General features: G+C 37.8%; 3 protein-coding genes across 5 annotated transcripts; all 3 read right to left on the minus strand.

Annotated features, from left to right (window-relative positions):
- Positions 1 to 893: 893 nt before the first annotated feature.
- On the minus strand, positions 894 to 3473 carry LOC137732499 (uncharacterized). The gene is made up of 4 exons (XM_068471818.1): positions 2452 to 3473; positions 2083 to 2295; positions 1903 to 1994; positions 894 to 1811 (listed from the first exon to the last, which is right to left on the minus strand). Exons 1-4 carry the CDS (start codon positions 3217 to 3219, stop codon positions 1088 to 1090), a joined length of 1797 nt encoding a protein of 598 aa, XP_068327919.1. The 5' UTR covers positions 3220 to 3473; the 3' UTR covers positions 894 to 1087.
- A 690-nt stretch (positions 3474 to 4163) lies between these two features.
- On the minus strand, positions 4164 to 6619 carry LOC137732004 (protein NONRESPONDING TO OXYLIPINS 2, mitochondrial-like). 3 transcript variants are annotated; one of them, XM_068471283.1, is made up of 4 exons: positions 6374 to 6619; positions 5938 to 6056; positions 4524 to 4564; positions 4164 to 4418 (listed from the first exon to the last, which is right to left on the minus strand). In XM_068471283.1, the coding sequence occupies exons 1-3, from the start codon at positions 6547 to 6549 to the stop codon at positions 4545 to 4547; spliced, it is 315 nt and encodes a 104-aa protein (XP_068327384.1). In that variant the 5' UTR covers positions 6550 to 6619; the 3' UTR covers positions 4164 to 4418; positions 4524 to 4544. The 3 variants fall into 3 exon arrangements, with proteins under 3 accessions (XP_068327384.1, XP_068327383.1, XP_068327382.1); XM_068471282.1 differs by having other exon boundaries at positions 4164 to 4413; positions 6374 to 6618; XM_068471281.1 differs by having other exon boundaries at positions 4164 to 4564; positions 6374 to 6616.
- An 8247-nt stretch (positions 6620 to 14866) lies between these two features.
- LOC137730881 (polygalacturonase 1 beta-like protein 3) lies at positions 14867 to 17292 on the minus strand. The gene is made up of 2 exons (XM_068469880.1): positions 17143 to 17292; positions 14867 to 16985 (listed from the first exon to the last, which is right to left on the minus strand). Exons 1-2 carry the CDS (start codon positions 17212 to 17214, stop codon positions 15138 to 15140), a joined length of 1920 nt encoding a protein of 639 aa, XP_068325981.1. The 5' UTR covers positions 17215 to 17292; the 3' UTR covers positions 14867 to 15137.
- Between the last annotated feature and the right edge of the window lie 1382 nt (positions 17293 to 18674).

Below are 18674 nucleotides of genomic sequence, written 5' to 3' on the forward strand. Positions count from 1 at the left end.
GTGGAAAAAATTCCCGAAAATCCCGAACCGAACCGAAAAAATCCCGATCCCAAACCAAAAATTTCCCAAACCGAAATTCCCGAAATTTTCGGGATGCTATCCCGAACCAATCCCAAAATTTCGGTATGGGATTCGGGATTGGCTTCTCGATATTTCGGGAATCCCATACCAAACCGAAAATATATAATATTAATTATTATATATATATATTTATACATATATATATTATTCTTTTATAATTGATGCTAGTAGTTTCTAATTCATGCTCAGCAACCTAGAATGCCCTACACCTTGCATATTTTTCATGTTCTGTTTGATATTCATGTGGATTTTATTATTGCTGCTGCCATGACTGATGATTTCAGAAGGCTTGATTCTTTTGTCTCTCAACAGATTGCAAAAAGAGTTTAATTAATTTGAATTTTGACTATGATAAAAAGAGTCAAGCATGCCAGTGTTCAATTAAATGGTAGTGTGAATGAAATGAAATTCCTAGTTCATAAATGTGTTCTTGAATTATATATTTGAAGAACAATTCATAATTTCATATTTCAATTTGGGATTCCCGATTTGTCCCAAAATCCCGAAAATATTTCGGGATTCCCGAAATTTGGGATTCCCGAAAATTTGGTTTGGGATTGATTTTCAAATTCCCGTCCCGAAAAATTTCGGTTTGGGATTCGGGATACTAGTTTCGGTATGGTATCCCATACCGAACCACCCCTACCAGAAAGTCACATGACTTTCTGGCACCCTAATAATCTAAATATTTTTTTACATGTTTGTTAATTTTTCTTACCACTACAACAAACTATCATATTCATGTTCTTCAAAATATATTTTTCCGTTCAAAATCTAATATAATTCATTAATTCGTATTTAAACAATTGTAATCAATGATTTACAACCTTAGTTTAAAGATATTTGAACTTCTTCCACAACTTTATTCACGTGTATTCTTCCACAAGTAAAATACACTACACCCTCTACTAACCACTTGAGTACATGCTAGTAAACATATGGAAATAAGAGATTCAATTCAACAAATAATGGTACTGCTAATACAAACACAATCAAGGCCAACACTTCAAGGATTCTTCACTTTGATCCTCAACTTTCGAGCCAACTGCGCTGCTTTCGGATGCACAGGCCGCTTGCTGCTGTCACACTGTTCTACTTCCACCCAATTAATCAATCTAAGAATGAGAGATTGAGGCACTTTTCGGATATCTTTATCCGTTGTCGTGCCTTTTGATTTCTTCATCCCCGTCTCCAATGCCTTCTCTATAAACTCCATAAACCAGTTCCCAGCTTCTGTTTCGATCTGCTTACTCAACCTGATTGTATTGCTTAAGCTGCTTAAACTAGCAGAAGCCGGTTTCTTGTTTTCGTCGTTCTCACCAATGGTTTCAAGGCTCAGCTTTCCAAGCGGAGTGGATGGTGCTTTCGGCTTTTGATGAGTAGAGCTTCTCAGGAGCTTCTCAAACGTTGTCGTTTTCTGCTCGCTTCTTTCAGGAACGGCTGCAACTGACTTGTACAAAGCGTGCCTTCTTTTCGATAGGTTCAATTTTGAGTTCACGGAGTTTTGAACAATTTCGTGCAAGACAGAATAGTCTTCATCATCTTGATCTTTATCTTTCTGCTGCTTAACTTTTGGAGTAGTCTGAGTCATTTCAGAAGCTGAAGTAGCTGCTTGAATCGATACCATATCGTTAACTGATTGGACGATTTGGTGATGGAATTCGAGGAATTTATCAAAGCAGGTTGATGGGGCATCCGCTTTAGCTGTTCTGCTTAAGTTTGAGAACATCCTGCAAAAGCAAGCATTGGTAGTTTAGCTAAAAAAATATCTCAAAGTTAAATTTTGCACTACCATAAGAAAAAGGAGGGTATTCGCTTTACTTGAGAGATCGAACTAGGGTATCGGTTGCTGAAGCCTCTCTGAGTGCATTAAGGGCAATCTTCTGAGCAGTCTCTCTATGCTGCACAGCTTCCTGCATAAACATAATCTCATCTCAAAACCCAAAAAAATTTGGTTTCGGTCATAAACTAGAAAGAACACTTGGAGATGAAAGTGCTTACTTTGCCGAGCAAGCTGAGCCTTCCTGGTAAATTCACGGGGAGGCAGAGGCTAGTGCTGTTTTCGTTGCACAAGTTACCAGGCTGAGGCTGCTGCTGAGAGTTCGCGTTCATGTCCTTCGAGTTGGAGGATTTCTGTGCAGCATCTCCAGCCACACTGAGTGAAGTTCCCACTCTTGCATTTCGCGGTGGTGGAGTTGAGGTCTTCTTTTTTTCCTACAATAAAACAAGAATTCACATTCTCAGCCAACCAAATCCAACATACTTGAACAAACAAAATCAAACATTCTTCAACAAACAAAAATTCTAATTAGCAGAAAAATCAGTTGGTGCAGCTCAGACAATACTACTAAAGAGGAGCAATGTACCTACAGCTGGGTTGAAGGGACTAATTGGGATCCTTGGCTCTCGATCAGACACACTTCTACTCCTAGGAAATTTTGACATAGACGGCATGACACAGCTTTTTCGCAATGCAGGGCTTTCGCCTCCCTTGGAATCCGCCATCTTAGCCAAAAGTCCACCACCAACCGAAGACCGAATGCCTGAATTCGACCCTCCATCTCTTCCTACTCTCCCCCTAATCATCGGAGACATCGACCCGTTTCTTCCACCACGCTCTTTAACCGGAGTGCACTGGTCGAAATCCAAAGGAACCGGCTTTAACACCATGGGAGACGAAACCCCATCAGCTCCATTAAGCCCTATTCCCCAAGACCCCCTTCTAGTAGGCTTTGAATTCGACATTTGCTCGATTCTCTCTCCCTTCTCCCTCAGCCCCATTAGAGGTTCCGGTGTACCCATCAGAGGATGCCGGCCAGGGAGTGGTTTGGCTCCCTTCACCACCGGCACTGGCGACCCGGGCTCCAATCTGTCGACATATATAAACTGACCCAGCTGCATTTTGTTACTGAGAACAAAGTCGTTGTGTTCGGCGGGGAGGCTGACGTAGATTGAGTGGGAAGAATCGGAGACTTTTATGTAGAAGCCCTGTGTGGGCCAGAGACTCTTCTCGTCAAGGTCCACCGGCACGATGTCAGTGACCTGCAGAAGCGCGCTCCGGTGCTCGCCAGTGGGCTTCACCCCTGTGTTCATTCCGTCCATGAGCTTCAGTAGAATTCCCGGTGCCAAAGCTGCCATTTTTCGCCTTTTAGGGGTTGGAGAACGGGGAAGATGACGATCGTGGTTGGAAATTGAAAACCCAGGTGGCGATTTTCGATTTTGTGGAGTTGAAGATAGTTCTTAGTTCTCAAGGGTTTGAGGGTAAGAAGTAGATGACGTTTAAGTTGACCGTTAGCAACGGGAGCTATGTGTGCCAAAAGGTTACTTTTTTAAAATTCAGAAATTTTCGAACGTTGAGGCAACGGTCAGATTTTGCTGGTGCGTCACGTAATGTTTTTGAATTATTGGTGAAAAAAGAGTCGATCAATAAATGATAAAATTATATTTGAAACCGCCAAAAATGAAAAATATCACGACTTTCTCCTTTCATTAAATTTAAATTTACCTAGATCCAAAAAAGGGGTCGGGGAAAGTTGTTTATTTATTAATTTGATTTTTGTTTGGATTTGATTTGAATTTTTATATAATATATTTAAAAAAAAAAGGTAAAGGACAAGAGAGTTATTTACTAAATGGGAAGAAATTAAAGGGGTATAAAATGTGTCTAAAAATGTTTGTGAAGAGAAGATATTTGGTAAGGTTGTCCGACTAGTGCAACTCTCACACTGAATGCCGTCAGACAAGACTCAAATACATAAAATTTCTCATGCTTTTGTAAAAAATATCTTACAATTGACTTTCTACAAGAAAAATTTTAGAGAACCTCAGTAGTAGGATAAAATTTTATGGATATGAAAAATATAAGTTACACTTAGACTATCTAGTTGGGGAGAATTTTTTAGCGTGCCAAGAACACGACCCAGTATCATAATACCAGTGGTTGAAATTATTTTTCAAATATCCAACCACTTGTATTACGACACTTTGTGCACCGGACCGTGTTTCTGCCGCATTGTAAAGTTAATACTACAAAGTTTGCAATACTTTCCCGCTACAAAAAAATGAAAACTGAAATCGAACAATGAAATGGCAATCAAACGAGCTCTAAGGAAATCGACCATGTCGGGAAGTTCAGAGATTTTGTTTGTCATGATACAATAATGTATTGCAAACATTATTGCCAATAAAACCAATAAGCATAACAGCCGATTTACCAATTGTTCCAAAAACAACAGTAAGCTAGTTGCAGAGTTGTAACAAGATATTCCCGATCTCTTGTCTTCAAAATTTCGAACGAGGACATGCAGAATGTCAGGTCATCGTAACTACAGTCTGAACTACATTGAGAAAGAATGAAACGATAATCTACTTTTCAAGGTACATTAAAGTTCAATTGCAAACAGAAACCTGAAAAGAAACAAACTCCACGATCCCGTGTGTACCTAGAAACAGCTCGGGCCATGCTATAGTGGAGTAGCGAAACCTGCGATTGATGAAAATATACAAGGTGAGAAAATGAAGGGAACCTAGAGGACATAGAATCATGATCTGTCAGATCTGATAAGCAGGCCTCAGTGAGATTGCATTATTTGACATGGTTAAAGACAACACTCTCTGAAAGCAAACACCCATCAGTAAAGAAACCATTATTAATGGGAAATACGGGAAAGCGACCAGAGTTACCAAATTAAAAGATGCGTTGCCATATTAACAGAACCCTTAATTAACTAGGTACGTATTATCAATTAACAAAAGCATCGAAGTAAACCTTTTTTTTACTCACCCTTGTATTTTCTTGTTTTTTCATACTTTCTGGTTGTGTGCTCAAGCAATCACATAAAGATTCGTTGATAAGTACAGGTAAAACCAACCCCCATCATCCAGATGAGGAAGTAGATTCCAAGCATCTAATATAAAGATGTCTAGGAAACGAAAGTTCCAAGGTGTTTTCATGGACGACATTCAAAAAACCACGAGAGCATCAAAATGATGTATATTAAACAATTGGAATGTCATTCTACCTATACATAATAGAACAAATTCCAGAGTCGAGATATTTGTCTCCCTTCCTTCCCCGTGTCACAAGAATATGTCTGAAGAAAACTAAGAACAATGCATTCTTAGCTACTTATTTTGCTCCAGCAATTTTTTACAGAATACATGCTCCTGAGCTCAACGCTCCAGAGCATTATTTTCCCTCTCCTAGGGAAGATTTACAGAGATCCAAAAAATCTGACCCACCGTGCAACTTAGCCATCTGTATCGAATACAAGAAATGCTATAACTTAAGTTACTATATTGATGATCTGGTTAACGTTCCCGCAGAAAAATAAACAACAGAGTAAACAATGAGGTCATATTTAGTAGTTTTGCAGCAAAATCGATAGGCGGACATTGCGCTCAGCAAGAAGAGATCTTGCTAAAGCACAACTCCAACCAACCAATATTAAAAGGCATGATGAGACATATAATTTGCAAGCACAACGCAACCCCTTAAAACTAGGTGCAGCATCAAACATCAATAACACGCAGGTCCATCTCAACTCACTTGAAGACAGGTAATAAGACAAATTTCATAACTCACCCTCTTCTGCAGTAAAAATACAGTTCCGTTCATGGCATGGTAAGTTGGTAACAGCATTTTAGCTTGACAATGAATCAAAACTCCCAATCACGATGTTCCAACATAAAATGCTTATTCATTTTCAGAGAGTACAACTCTCACTAACAAGATTATTGAAGAGAGGCATGTTGGATTCTCGGAATTGATAAATGATAATATGTAATGACATCCAAAAAACATATCACACGTACATAATCCACTGTATGAAGACAAACGTAAATTCCGAACAATACCTTCTGATAGGCACCCCCAGCTGGTGTTGTGCAAAGACAGGAGCGACGTCAACAAGGCAGAAGCGGTAGCACTGTGCAACGGGATCAACGACTGCGCACCGCCCAACCCCACCGGAAGCCTAAAATTGAAAAACACAAACTCTTTAAAGCCTCCCACCACACATGTTTCAATACCCACAACAATAACAAGTTCATGAATTGAAGACAAAAGATGTTTTGCTCAAATCATACTAAATTTAGTAACAAACTCATCTGTTTTCCTAACAATGCTCAAAATTTCAGTAAAATGAAGAACAAAAATCACTAATCATAACCAAAACTAAAAAAATAAAAAACCCAGATCACCAAGAGACCCAAAATTCAGTTTTCCATTGCATTTTATCAATCAATTGCTAACATACGTAAAAAATCAAAGTTCCAAAAATAAAAATCGAACCTTGAGAACTTGAGCTTCTGGGCAGCGAGTCGAGGAGCAGAAGCGGGCTTGAGGGAAGTGAGTTCGGTTAGCTTGGAAGCTTTGGAAGCGAAAGGTGAAGACGGCGAACGGGACAGAAGGGTTTTTGCAGAAGCTGAAGAGAATTGTAGGGTTCGCCTCGCGCGGTTCGCCGCCATGTCTGTTTCCCTCGACTATTTTCCAAAGCTCGAAGCTTTGATCCTGGACTCAGAAGTTTTGTTTGTGGGCTGAGTCTGATAACATCTCTGGACCAAATGCCTGTTGGCCCAACAATTTAAAGCCTGAGTGAGTGACACGGAAGGATTGTTATTGAGCTCGTCAACTTAAATAAAAGAAAACTAATGAAAATGACTTTAAAATTTCTAATTTTAATGATAAGGGCAAAATAAAGAGTAAAGTGAATAGTACCAGAATTGACTTTTTAGTATAAAAATATGATTTTTCGTTAAAATGAACAGTACCGTGAGTTTTTGGTTAAAACTCCTCTTAAATCATTGGCATAAACTTGGAACTTGAAAAATTCGATCATACGCTCAGTTGGGCCCTTCTATTTTGGGTCATAGCAGTTAGGGCGTCAATTATTATTTTATTACATTAATTTATTTTAATAGATATTTAAATTTTTTACAATTAAATGCGTTTAATAATCAATTAAAAGTTTTTTGAGGTTGCTGTCAATTTTGGCAGCAAGGGTAAGGGCTGCCAATCTATGTCATGTCACATTAGATTTGATTTTTTAGTTGGAAAATATTACTACTGCTTTTTTTTATGGTAATGCTGATTTGGATATTTTAACTTTTCCCTTGGGATACTCAAATCGAAAATAGGGAAATAAAGAATGGATAACTTTGGAATGAGAAAAAAGTGAGGAGAGGGAATTTGATTAACAACTCCCCTAGTAAATTAACTTCTTTAAATTGAGTTATTCCGTTATAATTTTTTAGATGGTTTTCTTACGGATTGCATGCAAGTAAATGCAAGAGAAATCATAAACGGAAATCATTCCTTTTTTTTTTTGTTTTTATTACCGATAAGTAAAGGAGTCCTAAGAAAATAATGAATGATGGAGATAATAACCTAGATATTCCAAAGCAAAATGAAAATTCCTTTAATGGAAAACATAAATTAAAGTTATTTGTATGATGATGTCTGAGTTTTCTATACGTAAAGACGGGGGAATAAAGAAGATATAATGATTAATAGGACAAAGCATGGAATTTTAAAAATAATAACAACTAAATATTGGAACAATTTTCAGCTTTTAAACATTGTATATAACTTTATATAGATCCTCATCTACTCATATGCAAATTGCAATGCCCCTTGGATAAGGACACACCACGTTTTCATTTGCTTTTGCAAAAGAGAGGCTAATCCTAATTAGACATTTTATATTAATACTGTTAAGTATGCATACAATCATAATTTGTTGACCATGTACCTTTATATATATATATATATATATATATATATATATATATTTTAACAAACTATATTATCTACACTAGGGAGTGAGGAGTGAGCTAAGTTTCATAAGGACTAGTAATAATATAGTTCAAATTTGCTTTTGATGATAATCGAATTTAAGATTTCTCACTTATTAGTGAAGAGAAATATTACTAGACTTAATACTAATTGATTAACAATCCATCTAACATACTTTGAGATGGGAGACATACCATTTTACTGTTTTCTTTTGACTTTGAGCAAGTGAAAGATCCGCTACATAAATCTTTCTTTTTAAAGAGTAGGATATTGGTGTATTTAAAAGAAGAAAAAATATTAATTTTTTTGAGAGTATTCGAAGTAAAGGATAAAATTTTACTATTTTAGCATAAGAGTTTAAAGATATTTTGCCAACCCATCTATTGTAAATTGTATTTTACTATTTGGTAAAATTCCTCATTTTTTAAGCCTCCATAGAAAACTTAGAGCAAAAGTTGCGGTAAGGGAAGGAGGAAGGAGAAACACTTCTACTCCTCCTCCTCCTCCTCCTCTCTGCTCCATTCCCTCTTTTCATTTTTTTTTTAATTTATTGTGGTCAATAATAGTCCTCTTTGTGGTGATTAAGTTTGTGTCTAAACTTGTTTAGATTTGAGTTATCTATCACCTTTTTTTTTTTTTTTTTTGGGGTCCCTTTTCAATCCAATCATTCTCTCAAAATCCTCTTTCTTAATTTTTTTTCTTTTTTTTGTTTTTTTTTTTCTGATAGTGTGGGTTTGGCAAGAGATGGGGTTGAATTTTTCTGAAATGGGTTTTGTAGGTTATAGTGCGGCTTTTGTTCGTGTTAGATTTCTCTTTTGGGCTTGTGTCTTTTGTTCACGTCTCATGGTGGCATTGGTGCAGTTTATCCTTATGCAACCGGTAACTTGGTTGGTAGTTTTGTATTCAAAGTCTCTATCTTAGTGGTCACTATTTGTTTCTTTTGTAGTCCCTCTTTTGAGTCGGCGTTGCTTGCATGAAGAGTGTACCCTTACGGTTTTGTTGGCGATTTTGTTGGAGAGTCCCCCACGAGGCGGGTTATAAAATGATTCAATTTCTAGTTGACGGGATTGTAGTTATTTTGGCTTTGGAGTGCTGTATGTGTTAGATTGGCCAAGTTGGCCTTATTTTTTTTGTTTTGGAGTCATTTTGGTTTGAGGATACTTCGGATTTCATCCAAGATGCCCTGTTTGAAGTTTGTACTTTTTCTTAAAATGCTAATAAAGCCATTATCGTTTCGCCTCAAAAAGCAAAAAAAATGCTCACAAATTAGGATGTGTCTAGACGTCCAAACTTAAGAATTTCTTCTATAAAAAGGAATAGTCAGAATATATATGACCTAGAGGGATAAAAAGCTTAAAATAAACTGATTCGCAATCAAATATTCTTGAGCTAGGGTTTAAAGCATTTGCTTTTTATTCCAGACTAAACCAATATTTAAATGATATGGAAATTGATTAATAAATTTTGAATTCATTTTTGTTTTACTGTTTGTTACATCACTAAGGACATCACAGTCTAAAGCCACTCATAACAATTGGACACCAGAGAGTTATGGGGTCGAGTCTGCAACATGCAGTTATAGCTAGTTGCATTTAATCCTAGCCGAGAGTCCCGAGAATCTGCTGAGATTGACCCAACACTCAAAATAAAAAACCATAAAGTTGTTTTCACCCTCCAACAACTTCTCTTCGCACTTCAAAGCGCACTGTTGCAGAACCCTAGCAGCAACATGATCTTTACCCGTCTCCATCTTGCATGCAGCATTTTGCGTTTACCCAACCAAAAAAAATATTTCTTGTATGATTTTTTAGGAAAGACCTGCAACTAAATATTAGACAGTTTCGCTCATTGAAATACGATATGGAATAGATCTTACAAGACTGTATATTGGAAATGAAAAAGAGAGGAAAAGAGAAGATAATAGGGATTTTTTAATATATATATATATCACAAATAATCAAAATCTAACAATTAAATATCTTGAAAAGATACTTCAGAGTACCATAAAATATATATGAAGATAATAATGTTTTTCACCATATGTATGTTGGAAATTTATGACAGGCAGAGAGTGGTTGGTCTGATGTCGTGGCTAAAAACTGGGCATTGGTTTTATGACATGTTGGGAAAGGAAATGCAAAGCTTCCTCCCTAAACCTAAAGGGCTGTTGCTTCATATATATCATAGCTGCCAAATTTCAGGCAAATAATAGTGATGGTATTGGTTTGTCTTGTCCGTGGACTGTGCTCCACCTATATACATTGTAGCACCAGCAGCTAGGTAGTTGAGATCCCAACCTCCTCCTTTAAAAGCTCCTATATGTATAAATCGATCGAACCCAGGAACCCTACTTTTTGTGCATGCATGGAAACTGAAAAGCAGATAGGCCGGGATATATTTGTTGGTCCACCAATATAATAGCACCAGCAGCTAGGTGGTTGAGAAAACCCCAACCTCCTCCCTTGAAGCTCCTATCTGTATAAACCCTAATTGATCGAACCCAAGAAGGTTCTTGAATTTTAATTTCTACTGCGGTCAACTGTGTATGCATATATACGTGGAGTCATAAAGCCTGAGTCATGCACATTTGAGAGCAATGTGTGTGGTATAGGTTGAAACTTGAAATAATAGTAACAAAAATAATCGAGCCTCCCTACTAGGTAAACAAATTAAACGTCTGTCCTCGAGGAAGGTACTCGAATTAAAGAAGCAAGTCCCTTGCTACTTAGCAATGTAAATGAAATGAAAGAAATAAATAAATAAAACACGTACGGAGTGGTCCATTGAAAATTATTTGTAGTAGTTTGCCATTATAACTTTACCCTAATAATGCTCCTTAGCAAACTATATTATTGATTTAAATTTAGGCAAATTTTACTTTGATAATCCTCCTTCTTTGTTTAGTTACTTGTTCGTGAGTATCTACTTGGTATGACCCAGTTAGTTTTGTTTGAGCTTTTGCTTTTTGTGGATGCAAATTTTCGTCTTCTTCTCTTGGACGAAAATGCACCTGCAAAACAATGAACACCTAAAGTCAAGGCCAAGAGCCTCACATGCCCACGATGAATTGGTTGGGGGGGCACTTTGGCCGAAGAACCTCCGATGCCAAAGTTAGAATTTGAGAGAGAAAGTGTTTAGAGAATTTTAGGAGAAGAATGAACCTAGGTTTTTGGAGAAATGAGGGTGTTTATATAGGGGTGTGGCCGGCCCTCTTTGGAGAGAAGGGGTCCTGCCACTTATGGTGGTTTTTGGCTCTAATTGCAAGATATTATGTCAAAATAATATATTGCAATCAATTAGGAAATTACTTATAAAATTAATTAATTAGGTAATTAATTAATTAATTAATTAAGGTAATTAATCCTAATTTGAATGAATAATTGAGGGTTAGTTGTGGGAAGGATTTGATGAGGATGGATGAAATAGGTTTTGAATAAATACCTATTTTGATTACTTTTGACCTTGATTGAGTGGTAATTGTTCGCTACTTGCGAGTGGGAGTTCCGGTGTGTGTGAAGGATAATTTTGTCTTTTTAGCCAAAAAATCCATGTGTCGCCACCATATTTCTCTTGATTATTTTTGGCTCCACACTTTTACCACCATTTTTCAACAACTAAAAAAAAAGAGTAGGAATAACGATAAGCTACAGCATTTTAAAGGGGTAGTGAGCAAAAGTCTTTGTAACCCATTTGCTTAATAACATTCGCTCATGCGTTTTGCGCTCATTCTTCCTCCCGCAATATCGTTTGTGTAGTAATAAAAATTTTGTAACTTTAACTTCTGTTAATTAGGTTTCCTTGACCACGATGATATTCAATTCCAGCCATATGAAAGATTTGACATGCTTCAAAATGAATAGCCATGCATGCTTCAAACTTCAGGCCCAAACTGAAATTGGATGCGATATTTTTATCTTATATTATCCACCTCTAAATTCTAATTGATTTTGAACCTTGATAAAGTATATGAATTTGTTTGAAAGTGTTATTAAAATTAATGAAGGTGTTTTTAGTAAAATTGTTTTTGGGGTTTCAAAAACACTTAAAAGTGTTTTTTACAAGAATCACCAATCATGGATTTCTTGCAGAAAACACTTAAAAGTGTATCTCCAGGATTCACTTACATTTTCACTGAGAATTGGTTTCAAAAATAATTTCATAAAAAACCCTTTCAACAATTTTAAAGCAGTTCCAAACTAACCTTCCATCCGCCATACTTTTGCTTTCCATGATAATTAGTGGAAACCTATATTCAAAATTTTAAATGAGCATTCTAATGTCAATATTTAGGCTGATAAAGTTAGAAACAAACTTGCATGCTATTCCTATTAATTTAAGGAAAACTAATGAAAATATTTGAAAACTTTGAGTTTTAACGATAAGGATAAAATAAAGGGTAAAGTGAATAATACCAATATTGACCTTTTAGTGTAAAAATATGGTTTTTCATTAAAGTGAACAGTGCCGGAAGTTTTTCGTTAATATTCCCATTAATTTATTACTATATGCAATATAATATCATGATTAGAAACACAATTTGGTACACAATTTGGTACATCAAGTGTTATAATACAACTGGTTAGAAATTTTTTGTTTTAAATATTTAACCACTTGTATTATAATATTTGGTGTACCGTACTATATTCCAAGCACACTTAAAAATCCCTCCACTCACACATCATAGTATACCAAACTATATTTTCAACACACTTAAAAATCTTTCCACTCACACACCATGCCACTGGTTGTGTGTTGTATGCAACCTTCCCAAGTTGGTACCATCATTTTTCACATTTGAAAACTCTTTTAAGCTTCTTTGTTTACTTTATTTGATTCTCAAGCAAGGCTCCTTGCCTCACCATTTCAAATATTATTGTCGGTTATATATTTGAAAAATCCCTTACAATATATGTGTGTGTGTATATATATATATACATGTGTGTGTGTGTGAGGTTTCGTATTGTTATACAAGAAATGTTAGCAACATTCTCATTTTAATCTTCTCATTTTTCTCAGGTAATGTGTAAACCACTAGTGCTCAAAACTAAAATTTTTATTATACTAAAAAATCACAATTATTTTATTTTATAGGGCCCGAAAAAACCCTTGTGTTAACATCTTTATGTGCATGTTGTCCTTGTTACTTTATTTAGTTTCACCATATTCACCGAGAAGACAATTTTACTGTGGATGTCTTTACTGTTTTACAGATTGAATCATTCTTAATTGTGTGAAAAAGTTGAATCCGGATCTCATTGGATTCTCTTTGTGAAGGTCTTGAAAATTTGTAAATCGTGTCTATTAATCGTATATCGTTCGGTCATAAATTATTTAAAATATTTTTATTTAAAATTAAACACAAACAGTACTTGACAAAAATTGATCGCACGATATACAATGAACGGACACAATTCACTAATCTTTAGAACCACCAAAATGATTCGGAGAGGATCTTGTTGGGGAAAAGGTTAGAGCGCATTATATCCTTACTTTCATGAGTTAACTTTCCAACTTTTGTATGTGATTCAATATTTTAATGCATATTACTTTCTCTAAATTATTATAATAATTTTAAATTCTCTCTTCTCCTCTTAATAATAATTAAAAAATTACTCCCGACTTTCAGTTGACAGGCTGAAGTTACGTTGCCGTCGTGTATCTTGTTTTCAGTTCTTGTTTTATCAGTTACTTTTTTTTTCTTACGAATATTGAAGTGAATATAAACACTCCAAGTGGCAATATCCCAAAATATTACAGAATTTTCACATACAATCGTACAAAACGAAACCTTGTGTTGGTTGATAAAGCCAAAGTTTTTGCCACACATCCTGTTAAAAATGTTGGGGGTTAAATTGTGAATGACCAGCAAATCTGGACTCTTTCGAATAAACAAAATAAGAAAGAACACTGCCGCATGGGTCACAGCCCTTCTCATTCCCACAATTTGCGACATAGAAGAAAAGAAACTGCGTAGCACCTTGGACCACCTCATCTTTTACCCACACACATGGCCAAATCGGCCTCGGCCTTGTGTTGTATATACGTACGCTGTAAGCCAAAGACATATGAGATCGGGTGGTACTATCCACACACAATCTTAACTTTTGATCATCATACCGTAAAATTTGAAGAGAATTAAGAACACAAATTAATAAAAAATGTGTGCGTAAAAAAAGTCGTAGATGGTATCACCCTAGCTATGTGATTTTGTATGCTACTACATTGCCACTTTATTTTCATATCAAATCACCTCGTTTTTAACATATCTTTTGGCTGATTTACACTCACATGAGGAGTTAAAATTGTCTATATTTCCTCTCATGCTCTTGGTTTGTTAACTTATGAGCATTCATCCATGTTGCAAAAATTTCGAGTTCGAATGCCTCTTCTTCAAAATTCTTATTAAAAAAAAGACATTGAAGTCAAAATAGATTTTGAAATTAGCATAATTCATCATTTTTGTCATTCGAGATTTGAAATCAATAAAAGTAGTCACTAACTTTGTCCACCATTAATCATTTTAATTATTTCGTGAAAAATATTTATGAACAAGGACCAAATGAAAAAAGTAGCCTCAATTTAATAAACAACGGGCTAAAATAATTTGACAAAAGTTGATGATATTTTTGCGATTTTTTCCTTATTTAATGAATTTTTTTAACGAAACGACCAAAATGATTAACGGTGGACAAACTGAAAAACTAGTTCTATCGATTTTAAATCTCAATGACCAAAGTAAGGAGTTGTGAGTCTTGTGACAGTTTCAGAAATCATTTAGCTGAAAAGCTTAAAAAAATTTCATTTGCAATTCTCCCAACGTTTTATATTGGTTTGGATGCTATTTTGTTTTGGTTTTTTCGAGCGGAATTTATTAATATTCAAATGAAAATGGACAAAGTCACAAAGCACCAACAAACCAAATTAAAACAATTAATACAAAGTTATACACAATAATGTAATAAATTAATAAATAAACAATTATTGATGTTTGATAGTATATGTAGCTGAAATTCATTGCTCCATTGATTTGGGCTTCCAATTATTGGGGAAGCAACACATACAATTTACCAAGGATTATATATCATAATTAAGACATTCCGAATGTAAAAAAAACAAAAAGGAAAAAAAATATTACATACTTAATATAGTTAATTAAAAATGAAAAACTAACTCGAGTTCGAGCCATGGGGCTAACCTTTCTTAGCCACAGGTTCGAACCCAAATTAACCAAACGGGCTAACCTGCCACGTCATCATCACTGTCAGTCGGCAATAGTCCAGGTCATATCATTCTGGAAGATCCAGTGGCAGACCTCGATCTGACCCGGACCCGAGCCCAAAGCCATAAACGACCCATGAGTCGGACTCCAAGCAGACGTGTCCAAGTGACAGATGGCAACACCGTGGTTGATCTTGGCCTTCGAAACCGGGTCCAAAAGATCCGCTTCGTAAACCCGAACTTTAGGAACAGAGTGGCAGTAGTAGAGTAGGTACGGGAACAGGCTCTGGTGGCACGACACGGACTGCGTGACTTTCCCGCCGTTGATTCCCTTCACCGATCCGATTATCACGTCGTGCTTCGCCCCATTGACGTTCTCGGTGCTCCGAACAACGACGTTTCGCCCGAGGACGGTGGTGGCGAAGTCGATCATGTCCTCGGCGGACCCGACGCAGCGCTTGGTCTCGCCGGCGCTGGGGGCCCGCTCGCACTCCTGGAGGGCGTCGACGATGATCTTCTCCATCGTGGAGTTATCCGCCGCGTGGAAGATTTGCTTGAGGGCCGCGATTTTGGAAGTGGCAAATGGTAGTTTGGAGAGAATTGTCCGGGGCAAAAACGACCTTTTGGGCATTTTATCTTGAATATCGGGCATTGGCATCACGACCCCCTTCTTGAGCATCGACTCCCGGAAGAATTTGCCCGGCTCCACCCATTTTTTTACCAAACTGCCACTAGCCGCCGCCATTGTCGCAGCCACTTTTTCAGAGCTGGCACCGGCCTTGGTGTAGCTTTTGAAACTTACGCTCTCCTTCTTGGCGTAGTCTTTGAAAGTCGTGTTCGCGCCGTAGATCTTGAACCCGATTTCCTGCCCCTTCGCGCCCTGCCCGTACCCGGTGAATTTATCGGACCCAACATTGAACGACTTGCCGTAATTCGTGAAATCCATCTTCTGGCCGTTGGAGTTCTTGGCGTACGATTGAAACGAATCGTCGCCGACATTGGCTCTGTCTCTGTAGCTGGTGAATGTCTCGACTCCGGCATTGCCTCCGTCGCCGTAGCTCCGGAAATTGTTAGTCGGATTGTTCTGGTCGTTTCCGTAATTATTGAACTTGTCGTTTGCTCCGTTACCGGATTGGCCGTAACCCGTGAACCCGGACCCGACGACATTGGCGCTAGTACCGTAGCCCGTGAACTCGTTCGGGGCCCCATTGGCGTTTTTGGAGTAGCTAGAGAACGATTGGTCGCCAGCGTTGGCATTCTCACTGTAGCCCGTGAACCCGTGGGACCGCCCGTTTGAATCGTCCGAGTAAGAGTTGAATCCGAGGTGGGGAACGTTCACCGAGTCGGCGTACTTCTTGAAGTCGCCGGCGCCGCCGGTGGATCCACCGGCATAGCTGTTGAAGCTCTGGTCCACCACGTTCCCGTCGTTGGCGTAGCTGGTGAACTGGTCCTTGTGGTTGACTGAGTCGCGGCTGTACCGCCGGAAAGAGTCGACTGGGAGGTTCTCGCCGATCGAGTAGTTTTTGAACGAGTCGACTCCAGCGAGCCGATCCGTGCCGTAATTGGTGAAGTTTTTGTTTGTGTAGACCGCGAAATTCGCGTTCTTGTCGTGCTTTTCGAGGCTCGGTGCCAAATCGGGGAAGCAGAGGAGATTGGCTGCGGAGCAGAACTCAGGCAGCCGAGTCGAGAGGCCGTTCTGAGCCGCTAACTTAACGAAAGCCGCCGAGTCCACCGCATTCAATGGGGAAGCCTTGGAGAGCAAAAACGACGGCTTCTCCGCGTCGTTTCGGACCTCCTTACTCCAGTAACGAACCAGATACGCCTTTGGCGAAAATGGGTTTTCAGCCGCGCCGGAGCTGCCACCGTTGGCGGCGAGAGCAACCTGCATAGGCTGCATTGTGTCATAACAATGGCAAACCGGTCAGAACAAGTAAAATTAAAGCGCCCAGAAACAATGACAGTACGAACATTAATCAAATAGTATGAATTAATTCATAAATAAATAAAAGGATTAAAGTTATCTGGGTAGAGAAATATAGATGGCTTACATTGAGAAATGAGAAGAAGATAAAGAACAGAGAGAAAGGAGTCACAAGGCTGAGTTGTGTGTGCTGCTGCATTTTTCTTTATTTTTTATTTTTGTTTTTATTTTTTTGGGGGATCTAAGTGAGAGAGAGGGAGAGAGAGAGGGAGGGTTGAGAATGTTATGTTGGTGGATTTGTTTGGTTTTAAGCAGGTATTTATATTGGTGTGGAAGAAAGAGGAGCGGACGAGCGAGTGAGAGAGAGAGAGTGTGAGGGTTTGGGCTTTTGCTTTGTGCTTGGCTGCTACCATGGCCTACCTGCAAAATTTTAGGGCTATACAACTTAATAGAAAAATAGAAAACTTCATTTCAATTCCTAAATAAGATTGTTTTTTCAATAATACCGTATGTAAGATTAAAAACTAAAAATAGTCCTCCGTATTAGATTATAGTATTCCATGTCACATTTAATCATTTTTAATAAATTTATTGCATTTTTAGTTTCCCTATTTACCCTTATTACTCTCTTAAAACAAATTAGAGAAACAAATATATAATTAATTGTTCAAGAATGCTTAATTAACTAGATCCATAATTAACATGTTCGTTATAACAATAACATTACCATAAACATCCATGTGTTATTCCAATCAAAGAACCCAGAAAACTCAGAAACCATGATCAAACAAAAAAAGCTAGAAAACTTAGAAACCAAAAATCTCGTTGTATTCGAAAAAAAGAAGAAAAAGGGGCTTTTAGATGCCGAATTGACGGTGAATCCTGTAACATCCCACATTGCCCAGGGGAGTGATCCTTAAATGTATATTCCCATCTCTACCTAGCACGAGGCCTTTTGGGAGCTCACTGGTTTCGGGTTCCATGGGAACTCCGAAGTTAAGCGAGTAGCGCGCGAGAGCATTCCCAGGATGGGTGACCCATCGGGAAGTTCTCGTGTGAGTTCCCAAAAACAAAACCGTGAGGGCGTGGTCGGAGCCCAAAGCGGACAATATCGTGCTACGGCGGTGGAGCGGGCCCGAGAAGTGATCTGCCCCGGGCGGGGATGTGACAAATCCAGAGATAAATTAAAGCAAAAAAAAAAAAAAATAGAGAAAATAGAATGTGAAATCACAACCTAATTGATCGTACTTAATTAATCAGACATACACTATATATACCTAACAGACCGTACCGAATGGATATGACCTAATTGACAGTACCTAAATGATTTAGGTGCATTCATATAGGTCTCGTGTGAGTTCCCAAAAACAAAACCGTGAGGGCGTGGTCGGGGCCCAAAGCGGACAATATCGTGCTACGGCGGTGGAGCGGGCCCGAGAAGTGATCTGCCCCGGGCGGGGATGTGACAAATCCAGAGATAAATTAAAGCAAAAAAAAAAATAGAGAAAATAGAATGTGAAATCACAACCTAATTGATCGTACTTAATTAATCAGACATACACTATATATACCTAACAGACCGTACCGAATGGATATGACCTAATTGACAGTACCTAAATGATTTAGGTGCATTCATATAGGTACTATGATTTAGGTGCA

The sequence above is a fragment of the Pyrus communis genome, chromosome 4 (assembly GCF_963583255.1).
Source record: "Pyrus communis chromosome 4, drPyrComm1.1, whole genome shotgun sequence".
NCBI classification, from domain to species: Eukaryota; Viridiplantae; Streptophyta; class Magnoliopsida; order Rosales; family Rosaceae; genus Pyrus; species Pyrus communis.

Coding starts and splice junctions, on each gene's coding strand:
- LOC137730881 (XM_068469880.1), bottom strand. CDS start 17,214: ATGCAGCAGCACACACAACTCAGCCTTGTGACTCCTTTCTCTCTGTTC. Junction 16,986..17,142: donor TCTTCTTCTCATTTCTCAAT/GTAAGCCATCTA, acceptor GACACAATGCAG/CCTATGCAGGTTGCTCTCGC.
- LOC137732004 (XM_068471283.1), bottom strand. CDS start 6,549: ATGGCGGCGAACCGCGCGAGGCGAACCCTACAATTCTCTTCAGCTTCT. Junction 6,057..6,373: donor CAGAAGCTCAAGTTCTCAAG/GTTCGATTTTTA, acceptor TTTCAATTTTAG/GCTTCCGGTGGGGTTGGGCG. Junction 4,565..5,937: donor CTGGGGGTGCCTATCAGAAG/GTATTGTTCGGA, acceptor CATCAATCGCAG/GTTTCGCTACTCCACTATAG.
- LOC137732499 (XM_068471818.1), bottom strand. CDS start 3,219: ATGGCAGCTTTGGCACCGGGAATTCTACTGAAGCTCATGGACGGAATG. Junction 2,296..2,451: donor TTAGTCCCTTCAACCCAGCT/GTAGGTACATTG, acceptor GTTTTATTGTAG/GAAAAAAAGAAGACCTCAAC. Junction 1,995..2,082: donor GGCTCAGCTTGCTCGGCAAA/GTAAGCACTTTC, acceptor ATGTTTATGCAG/GAAGCTGTGCAGCATAGAGA.